The sequence below is a fragment of the Oreochromis aureus genome, linkage group 8 (assembly GCF_013358895.1).
Source record: "Oreochromis aureus strain Israel breed Guangdong linkage group 8, ZZ_aureus, whole genome shotgun sequence".
Classification (NCBI taxonomy): Eukaryota; Metazoa; Chordata; class Actinopteri; order Cichliformes; family Cichlidae; genus Oreochromis; species Oreochromis aureus.
In genome coordinates this window covers 17190124-17200888 of record NC_052949.1, presented here as the reverse complement: position 1 = coordinate 17200888, position 10765 = coordinate 17190124, and the positions used below count along the sequence as shown (strand labels likewise).

At 41.6% G+C, this 10765-nt stretch overlaps 1 protein-coding gene across 4 annotated transcripts; it reads left to right on the top strand.

Annotated features, from left to right (window-relative positions):
* Positions 1-2224: 2224 nt before the first annotated feature.
* tlcd3bb (TLC domain containing 3Bb) lies at positions 2225-10089 on the top strand. 4 transcript variants are annotated; one of them, XM_031749271.2, is made up of 7 exons: positions 2225-2705; positions 4119-4321; positions 4656-4739; positions 5999-6224; positions 6839-6934; positions 7846-7955; positions 8096-10089. In XM_031749271.2, the coding sequence occupies exons 2-7, from the start codon at positions 4197-4199 to the stop codon at positions 8361-8363; spliced, it is 909 nt and encodes a 302-aa protein (XP_031605131.1). In that variant the 5' UTR covers positions 2225-2705; positions 4119-4196; the 3' UTR covers positions 8364-10089. The 4 variants fall into 4 exon arrangements, with proteins under 4 accessions (XP_031605131.1, XP_031605130.1, XP_039472469.1 ...); XM_031749270.2 differs by having other exon boundaries at positions 2225-2890; XM_039616535.1 differs by having other exon boundaries at positions 2225-3175.
* Positions 10090-10765: the final 676 nt, after the last annotated feature.

Genomic DNA, 10765 nt, shown 5'->3' with positions numbered 1-10765 from the left:
GTAACTCTAACCTAGCGCCACACACAGATACACAGGTTTCACTTTTTATTTCCAAGTACACGATTATGCTGCAGTGTTCAAAAATCATGCACCTTGTTCATGGAGCCCAAATTAAGTTCAAAGGATCCCATAGAAATACAGGTTTTGCTTATAATAAAACCTCCATTGTTTCTTGACTTCATAACCTACTTTAGTTATCTTGCTGTATGCCTGTTATCAATGCCACTATTTACTAAAACTGAAAAACAACTTTAGACACATTCCTCATGTATAGTTGAAAGCTCTTAAAAATACACAAAAACAGACTGAAATTACCGTCTGTGAGAGTATTTTAGAGTATTTTAAGAAAAGCTGTTTCGCCAAAACAATTTAAACTGTATTGGTTACTTTATGTGATTGTTTGTTTGATTTCTAAAAATTCACGATTATTTGATAGTTGTAAACTGTCCTACAGCAGAGACCAACTATTCCACAGTTGTGGTCAGAAGTTTGCATACACTCATCGAAGGCATGAACGTCATGGTAATTTGGGGCTTTTAATGATTTCTTCCCACCGTTCTTTTTCCAAGTTGCAATGATTGTACAGCATATGTCAAGCAAGGCCAATTCAGAAGCCTAATATTAGCCTGCTTTATCCGTTCATAAACCAGTGTTGATGTGTTTTGCATCATTGTCCTGTTGGAACACCCAACTGTGTCCACGTTTCAACCATATAGTTGTTGATCTGAGGTGGAGTTGAAGAATTGGTAGTCCACCATTGGCAGTGGTAGTCCACTGCCTTCATTATTTGATCCACTTTGTGCAATGTACCAGTACCACTAGCAGCAAAACAGCCCCAGGAGCATGATGCTACCTCCACCGTGCTTAACAGCTGGTACCGTGTTTTAAGTTTTGAAAGCATCAGCTGTACTTCTCCAAACCATAACTCTTGTCATTGTGGCTAAATAGCTCAATCTTTGTCTCGTCTGACCATTTGGCTTGTCCATGTGAGCAGCTGCAAATTTCAGTTGAGCTTGTAGGTGTCACTTTTGGAAGGGGGCTTCATCCTTGGTCAGCACCCTCTCACTCTATAGCGATGTAAAACTTAATTCATTTTGGAAGGTGATGCTACAGTTCTCTTTCTTAGATCTTCACTGAGTTTGTTAGAATTTCCCATTGTTCTCAGTGTTGATCAATCCAATAAGTTCTGTCAAACAAATTCTTTTTATGCTGGCAAAGAGAAATTGCCAGTTGTAGTCCGTCATGGTCAGTAATAGGAAGTTCATTGGCCTTGGCCTTGTTAAGTTAAAAGACACTGAAGATTTCAGTGAATATATGTACTGTATATATTTGAGGGTGTATGTATACTTCTCATCCAATATAAAACTCCCAAATACACGTAAATGTCTAAACCCAATTCTTGTTTTTAAAAGTCATTAAAGACTTTGTACAATCATTCCATCCTGGAAAAGAAACAGTTCAAAGAAATCATTAAAATCACAAATTTACCACAACATTTATGCCCATAAGGAGTATAAGTAAACTTCTGACCATAACTGAATAATGACTCTTTTAAACTCTGATATATATATATGTATATGTGTGTATGTGTGTGTGTGTATATATATATATCTATGTGTGTATATATATAGAGAGAGAGAGAGATAGATACAGAGATAGATAGAGATAGATATAGAGATATAGAGATAGATAGATATATAGATCTATATGTAGCTATAGATACACACACGTGTGTGTGTGTGTAAAGTATGTATGTATGTATATTTATACTTTACTGTACTTTATTCATGATTTAACGTCTTTACAAATCTGTAATAAACCACAAAGTATAAAGAATAATTTCTCAGGGCCAGTTAGGAAGGTCACTCATGTTTATAACCCTCATGACAGATTGCTTTTGAATTTCACCTTGGCTTATGTTTGCATTTTACACCGACAGCTGCCATGTGCATGTGTTTCACATACATATACACATTTGTTACCCAGCATCCAACTCAGTAGTGTTAGACATGGATATCACTGCCAAGCCTGAACAAAGTAGCATTAATTGTCCCGTTATCTGCAAGCCTCCCTGGCAAGGTCTGCCAGGCAGGGCCGTGACCCTGTGGAGACACTAGGCATGTCTGATTATATCCAGCTGAGGGCTGATAAGAGATACATTTATTAGCTGTTGCTGTTCACTTATAAACAATGACTCTACGGTTCAAAGATGTAGCCTGTACCACAGAGAATGGGGCTTTATTCTTTGTGCACATTTTCAGTGTTTTATATAAACAGATAAAACGTCTGTGATTTTGAAAGAAGCAGAGTGAATATTTGCAAACTAAAAATCGAGCTGAAATAGATGGCTCCCCTACGTGGGATCCATTCAGCGTTTCAGTGCACAGAAAACAACAATTTGCAAAATGCGGTGCTGTGACTGGTGCAAATTTCTCGTCATGACATGAGATGCTGCCGCCCGGACCTGTAGGAAAGTAGCTGGCGCAGCAGTCCAACAGTGTTGAGTCAACGTTGCATCTGGGAGGCTGAGAGAGGAGAGGAGGCAGCGGCATCTCTGCTCTGCTGTGGCGAGACAGAGGAGATGACATAGCGACTGGACCAGCTACAGTCACTCTGACACCTGTACCCGACTGCGCCATTGTCTCTTGTCATCTGTTTAATTAGATACCGCTATTTCTGTCGCATGCTTCCCACCGATGCCCTCGGTGAGCTGCCCTCATACAGATTTTGATCTAAGTTGAGGCACGCTAGCGCTAGCTCGCTGCTGCTACCCTTCAACATTGAAGTGGTCACATAAACATGCGGATCATCGAGGCGGAGACCCCCGGGATACCTCTAAACAGGACACGACTTTCGACTGGCCGTTGACCGGACTCTGCAGAGTCGCCGTGTAAATGTTGCATAACAATTTCTTCCTCTATTCTAGACATGTGTAAACTCCAATCCGCTAGCCACGGTTAGCGCTTAACGGGGTCGGTTAGCTGCGCTGCTACTGCTAAGTGCTACAAACAAATAACAAGCTAACGAAACAGTTTAACGGCACCGTGTCTTGTCCATGAATTAGCGAGAAAACACAGACGGGGACACACTTGACTATTAGTACTCATGTGGGGGTGCTAGTATCTTTCTAACTGTTGTTGTGGATTGATGGATGGTATCGGTTGCCAAGCCAGTGGTGACTAAACTGCTACAGCTAGCGCTAGCTAGCGTTTGTACTCATTGTTAGCAGGTTGTTGAGGGGTGCAGACAGTTGCTGTTGCCTGCCGCGGGATGGCATATAATGTTGGCTATATCGTTTTGTAAACTGAGCATACATGCATACTGGCTGACCCAGTTTTTGTCTTATTAGGACTTAAGAGACGAAAACGACAAAGCCCGCTAACTCGCCTTGCCATTCTGCCGCTAGTTAGCTTAACTAGCTGTTAAATTTGGAGAGAAAACCTAAGTTCGCGTTTGCTCAGGAACAAGTAAATTTGACACGTGGGCTCCTTGAGTCTGCATCCCGTCAGAGCTCGGGCCAATTTAAAAATTAAAGGTTCACTGACTAGACTAGGCTGGGTCGCCAATGTTGTCAGCATAGCTTATTGGTATGTGAATCCAAAGCGTAACCTGTATCTGGTTATCCAGACAGGTTAACCTCGGCTAGCGGTGCTGCCAGGAGCTGTGAGCAGCAGTAGCATCACATGCAATGTCAATATTTTCGACGTTTGGGATTTTAAAAATAGCGCAATGCGTATTTTGCTAATGGACTTCAACTTTTAATGAGTCAGCTCCTCGACTATGTGCAAACTGCAAAAACCGCATGGTAATACCACATGGTTGCCCTAGGAATAAAGAGGAAATTGAATAAGGCGTAAAGCGTCGTATAGGTAAAACGGCATGTTGCACAAAGGCGTCTGCTCATTGACATCCTACCCCCGTGTAGTCTCTCAGGCTCAGCCTTCAGTGCAGTGCACCCTTCTCTTACCTGAATCTTAGCTGCTCTGTGGCCTTTCAGTAGAAAAATCTATTCCTACCAATGTTAGTTTAGAATAGTGTTTGCGACATGTTTACACCAGGGAATTGTAGTGAGATCAGTATGAGCCCTCATTCACTCTGTCATGTCTCCTGTTTTTCAGAGAGGGGAAAGAGCGACGGATCTCAAGGACCAGATTGCCTGCTGAACTTTTTGCCTCAACGACAGATCGCCAGGGACCATGCTGGCCATCCTAGCTGCTGGCTCTATTTTCTTTCCAGGCCTTTTCCTGCTGTCCAAACAATGCCTGAAGACCATTCCAGGACTGAGATGGAGCGAAGGGGACGCAGTGATTGTATCAGCTAGGTTAGCACCTCTGAAATGCTTTTGAATTGCTGTGTTGTCTTAATCGCAGTAGATGTAGAAATGCCATCTAGAAACTCGACCCTCACTCTGTTTACCTTTTATGCCAACAGCACACCCTCTAAAATTATAGCAAAGTGGTGCTTTTACTGCAGTGCGATCAAGGTTGTTTTAGACTAAACCTCTTATTTTTTTGTAATTTTTTTGCATAACAAGTGTGTCAGATTAATGTGGAAGCTATTATGTTTTTACGGGCACTTTGAGCTGTGTTATTTTGCACATAAAGCAGCACATTTTTAACATGTGTTAACTAGACAGTGAATGCTTGTCATTTCAGGTTGGTGTCCTCAATTCAGGCAGTCATGGCTTCCTCAGCAGGCTACATCATTGCCTCTTCCTGTGAAGACATCATTGAGGACCAGTAAGTCTATGAATACATTACTGGAATATATTCTGTCACATTTGATCAGGATTTAATATCATGATTGGTCATTTCCAGGTCTGTGTCTGGACTATGTAAAGGCTCTCTGGTTTTCATGTTCTACATACAGATGAGGACAGAGTTATTAATCCCTCTATCAAAATGCCCCTTAAAAAAAATATTTTTTAAGTGGTTTCCAAGTGCTCTCAAACAGGACAAGGATTTTTTAACACAGCTTTTCCAAACATCCTAGTTTTACTTTGGATGCTTAAATTATTTCACTTTTCACTTTGTTGCTAAAAGCCAATAGTGTATCCTTTTTGCTGGATAACAGCGTGCCGTTGTTTCTTCTTGCACGTGTCGTGTAAATCCCAGGCCGTTGTTCTTTGGCGAATCTCTCAAGCCCCTCCAGATGCAAGGTCTTATAGCATGGACCTTGGTGTTCAGTTTGCCCTTAAGATTTTTAGTGGGATTAAAGTAATGGCTCTGTGCAAGCAGCGTTCACTTAGGTCTTTACCAGGGCAATATATGTTTTGGGTGATTGTCATGTTGGAAGACAAAGAGACGACCCAGACCCAGGTTTACTGTTGAATGCTTAAAGTTTTCTTTCAAAGTCTTCCCATATCATTCGTCAGATATCACATATCATCTTTATGATTCCTTCCACCTCAAGGACTCCTTCAGTTCCAGATGCACTGAAGGAGCCCCACAACATAATACTCCCTCCACCGTGTTTTGATGTATGGATTGTGTTCTTTGGGGTGTATGCCCCTCCCTTCTTTCTCTAAACATAAGCAGCATTTCTGTGGCCAAAGAGCTCTAGTTTTGTCTCATCTGAGCCAAAGAATTGCCAGGTCATCATTAACATACTTCAGTCTGGCTTGAATGATTCTCTTCTGCAGAAATGTAGTTTTTCTTGATATGAACCTCACAGTCCGTTCCTGTGCAGGGTTCCAGTGATTGTCTTCTTTGAGACTACAATCCATCTCATGCTTTGTGAGAATCAGCAATTGTTTTTCTTTTGTTTTTGACATAATACTTTTTCAAGTGACAGCTCAAATCCTTGCCGAAAATTTTCTCTATGTTTTTGGTGGGTTTTTCCAGTTAGTTTTTTCATTGGAACAAGCTTTGTTATATTAAGGGTTGTCATAGTTTGTATAGCAAATTGCACTTAGCTCCAACTTGGCAGGCAAGCGCAGTATTAATGAAGTTGTGTTCTGACTGTTAGTGAAGCTGTGTCCCTCCTGTTACATTTCCAGGCACTGGCTCACGAGCAGTTACATCATGTTCGCCGTTCCCTACTTTGTGTACGACATCTACGCCATGTTCATGTGCTACTGGTACAAGCTCCGGGTCAAAGGGCACGAGGAGGCCTCAGCGGCACCCAGGCACATGAGCTCGGCGCTGACCAGCTACTTGCGTCGCGAGTTCCTCATGGTGCTGCACCATGTTGTCATGGTCACCGTCTGCTTCCCCGTCTCTGTGGTAACTGTCATACATTGCTCTTTCTGTTGAGCACAGATCTGAGCGAAGCAAGAAAAGTATAGCAGTGAATTATCTACCCACACTCAGGTATTTTAGTCTTGTGAAAAGGTACAGTGTACTTGTGGCAGAAGTGTTTCATGTTTTATTCCCAAAGCAAAACTTACTGTGTAGCACAAAAAGGAATTAAAAGTCCAATTTAATAATCATTGTCTCATAAAGCAATTTATATGGTGTATATTGTATTTAATGTACTGTTAAGTCAAGGAAAAATAGCCCAATGCCAAATAAGAACCTGATAATTCTCTGACTCTTCTTCTCTCATTTATAAACAAAATAAACTAAGCAGTACCTTTTCCAGGTTTTAACACTACGCCCTTGTTTTAATAGATTTAAAGTTATTCACTGTTCTGCAGCGTGTTCACTGTTCAGCTTCTAGAGGCATTAAAAAGCCATCCACTGACAGAGTAGCAATTAAGTCTTCAAACTATTTCAGTTGACTAGCTAAACGTTCACTTCCAGAGAAGGGGTATTTTTATTGCAGATATACTAACAAGTCCACAAAGGAACAAAACAGTCTAGACAAATAATCAGCCTCATTTTCCCTCTCTCCCTAGTTTTGGCGACAAGGAAAGGGCGATTATTTCCAGGGCATAATGTTCATGGCTGAGCTCAGCACTCCGTCTGTCTGCTTAGGAAAAATACTGATCCAGGTAAGCATCTGAGTTCAGCCTGTAGGAAGATTGAAGTGCATTTTGATTTTGATTTTTTTTTTGCATGTGCATGTGTCACACTAAAGTTCTCCTGCACTCTCTACTGTTTTTTTTTCCTTCTCCCTTTTTTAATTCATCGGAGAGTATATTTCCAGCCATTCCCAGCATGCAGCTTGTTCATGCCCAGCGGCTCCTGTCAGCTGCGTCTTACATGAACAGCTCTGTCAGAAACATCAGTCTTTAATTGGTAACACAGTCCGCTGCTGGAGTTGCACGTCCCCCCGTATTTGTTTTTAGGTCTGTGTGTTTCAGTGTCTGCTTGTCAGCTGTTTGTCTCTGAATATAGCCCCTAGATTTACACTGGATGTTCAGCAGATACACTATCTGCATGTCCTTCTACCCTTTATCACTTAGCACCCTGGCTCTCCCATTCACAGTGCACATGGCAGTTTGATAAACAGCAAAAGCTGTGTCCTTATAGACCTCCCTGCTTAAAGAAATAGAAAAAAACCCCAATGTAATACAAAAGGGTTCTTATTGATGGGATGCCATGTAATTCTAGCATGTGAGATTAGTGAATGGGCACGAGGAAAACCCTCTTAGGCAGATGTGTGTTTGTGCTCTGTGTTATCTCACGAAAACAGGTTCAAGATAAAGCTTTAAGCTAATGAGGGTGTAAAAAGGGGCTGCTGCTGCATCTCCCTGCCCTCCCACCCTTCCTGTAGGAATCAACCAGTGTCCAGCCAGCAGCATCACACTGTGCTTTCCACGTCGTCTTGTTTAGATAGCATTAACAAATATAACAATATTAGAATTAACAGTATTACAGTCAAAGATTAACATCGGCGGCTTTCACCAAACTGTATCGCTTGCTTTTCTTTCTCCCTCTCTCTTTTTATTCCCGCTCTCAGTACAAACAGCAGCACACTCTCCTGCACAAAGTGAATGGGGCTCTTATGCTGATCACTTTTTTCATCTGTCGAGTCCTACTCTTCCCTTACCTCTACTACGTCTACGGAAGGTATGTCTTTCTTTCCATCTCTGTTCCGCTGTCTGGCTGAACTCGGGTCAGTGACTTGCACAGCCACTCGAAAGGTTTGTGAGCGCACGTTTTACAACCTTGCAATTTTTTTTTTGTCTCCTTCCCCGTTTTGGGTCCAGGTACGCATCCATTCCCTTCCACATGGTTCCGCTGACGGTGCCCTGGCACTGTAACCTCGGTGCTGCTCTGCTCATGGCGCCCCAGCTCTACTGGTTCTCCCTCATTTGCAGGGGCGCCCTGCGACTGTTCACGGGCACCTCCCGCTCGCAGAGGCCGCACCCGACCGCCGCCGCCGCTAAGGAGCTCCAGAGGGATGGCAACGCTCTGCCCCAGCCCGCCAACGGCTACAGCACGCTCCCCACAGAGCCCGAGCTGGCCACGCACTGAGAGGAGCGCTGTGGAGGGGAGGCCGGGGGCGGGGGAGGGAAAGAAGGCGAATGTACCAATGAGTATGTAAAGGAAGGAACGCTGCAAGGGGGAAAGCGAGACTTGAAACAAGCTGAGACGGTGGCCTCAGATTGTGCTGAAGTGCTTGTAGCCAGCAAAACAGTTAAACGCTTCAGCGGCTAGCCTTCAAGTACTTCAGCCTCTTAGTTTGTAGGAAACAAAAAGGAAGTGTTGGCACGCTCAGTATTTAAAATGTCTTCGGGCACTGTGACAGACAGACAGGAACATGCACTGACTAGAGAGGAAGTTGCCTGGATGTACAGCAAGCATAGGTGGCCGTTTCCCCTCACGTAGATCAAATTCAGTCCTCTCTGCCTCATGGAAGAGCAGGAAAATAGGAATGTATTATATTGTATGTTAGTATGTTTGCTGTAGATGGAAGGCCTAATTCAGTTTAGTAATGAAGAAGACCTTCAAAAAAGAAAAAAAAAATCCCAGCTAAACAGTATTTTGACTTGTTAGTGTTTATTATCTGTATCCTCTATGTAGTCACTGTCACTCTAACAAAAATGTAACCGACCTGCAGACTGACTCATCTTTAGAACGGAGATAATCTCATACGACTGTATTCTGCTGCCTTATCCCTCCCTCCTGCTCCTCCCCCCCGATTCTTTGCTGTTTCTTTATGTTTTTGTTTTTTTTAAATATTATTATTTTTTACTCTCGAGAAAGAAGGAAGAGGCTTTCCCTCGGACAGAAAAATGTGATGGTTGTACATAGCAGATGTTTTAAAAAAGAAGGAAAAAAAAGTCATTCCATGTCAGTATTAGGTCAGTGTTTATTTATTTTCTTAGGCTTTGTCCCAGTTCTACATCCGACATTTTTGACAGTTCGACGTTAAGACGGAAACATTTCACAGTCTTACAGCTTAGTGAACGCAAACTACCCTCAGATATTTCCACAGTGGTCCTTGTTTCAGTGTAGATAAAGATTGTGTAGATTTCTTTTCATCACTATTTTTTTTTTTTGCATAGATGGTTACTTTTAATTGTTTGGTGTTGTACAACAGCACCAGTTACTTTGCAGGAATATTTCACAAAGGGATCTGTGATGTTTGAGTGTTTCTAGCTCTGTTGGGGGTGTCGTAATGTCAAAGTTTGAAGGGGAACATCAAAGATAAGGAAGCACATTTGTTACTTTTTTTTTTTCACTGTTAAGTCTGTGAGTTAAGCCTTTCAGCCCTGTATGAAATGTTCCAATCATTTGAGCCACTGGTTCTATGAACCTTCTTCGAACAAACAAGCTTGTTTTGTATGATTTTATGTTTGTTTTAAGTAGCTACACTTTTCTGGAAATGGGTCAAGGAAACAAAACGGGAAAAAAACAAAACAAAACTCAGACAGCTTAAAAACCATCAAAGACAGGGAAGTGTGTGCCAAAGCATCTGGAGAGCCATGGGCATGTTGAACACAGAATATCCATTCCCCTGTTCCATGACTTCATAAGGTACTGCTTCTTGACAATACTCAAAACATTTCAACTGATGTACTGTATATTCCACGAAATGCTTGTTATTTATTTGTAAGTATTTATTATTTATTTATTTATTTGGTTTGTGGTTTTGAATGCATATTTATGCATACATATTATACTCTATGCTTCTGAGCCTTATGTGAAGGCTGTATTGTTACTCAATCTTAGCTAAAATATACTTCTCTGTCCTGAACCTGTCTCGACTCTTTTTTTTATTTATTTTTAAGCTTTTAGTATTTTTTTAAAATCAGACTGGTTGTGTAGCTCCGTCACTAGGTAGACATGAGCCAGTAGAGGGCGCCAGAATCAGTGAAGTTGTGTGATTTTACATGTTAAGCTTTGAAAAGTTTATTCATTGTCACCACTGCAGCTCTGTAGTTACAGGGGTTTTTTTTACCCCCTGAAGGCCTACTCAGAGTAACCCTTGAAGCTGTTTTCTGAACTGATATTTGAGGCCTGTTTATAAAACAAAATGACTGGGTTTGCATCAGATGTTAGTGAGGGTGGTCTCTGCCTGTGCAGCTACCCTTGGAAAAAACAAACAACTGTTGTAATCAAGTGTCTTATTTTCTCAAATAAACTGAGGTATCAAAACTCGTGATTGAGAGTACAGGGGAGGCCATCAAACGTCATCATTATGGGGGAAAGAGTTAAAAACAAACCAAAATTATTAATGAGACCACATGAAGCAGATTTATGCATTTTTCTTTAAATTCTACGCTCTAATAACATCTATAATATTACAAATGAGTTGCAATGTGAGTTTAGTGGATTAGATGCTCAAAGTTAGAGTTTAATCAATATAGTAGTTCAATCACATCTGGACTGTTTGATTTAAAGTGCAGACTTGCAGCTTTAATGCAAACATT

Bases quoted from the DNA above. Each gene is read 5' to 3' on its own strand.
- tlcd3bb (XM_031749271.2), top strand. From the start codon at position 4,197: ATGCTGGCCATCCTAGCTGCTGGCTCTATTTTCTTTCCAGGCCTTTTC. The intron at 4,322-4,655 runs GTTAGCACCTCT...TTGTCATTTCAG, and splicing joins GCAGTGATTGTATCAGCTAG to GTTGGTGTCCTCAATTCAGG. The intron at 6,935-7,845 runs GTAAGCATCTGA...TCCCGCTCTCAG, and splicing joins TAGGAAAAATACTGATCCAG to TACAAACAGCAGCACACTCT.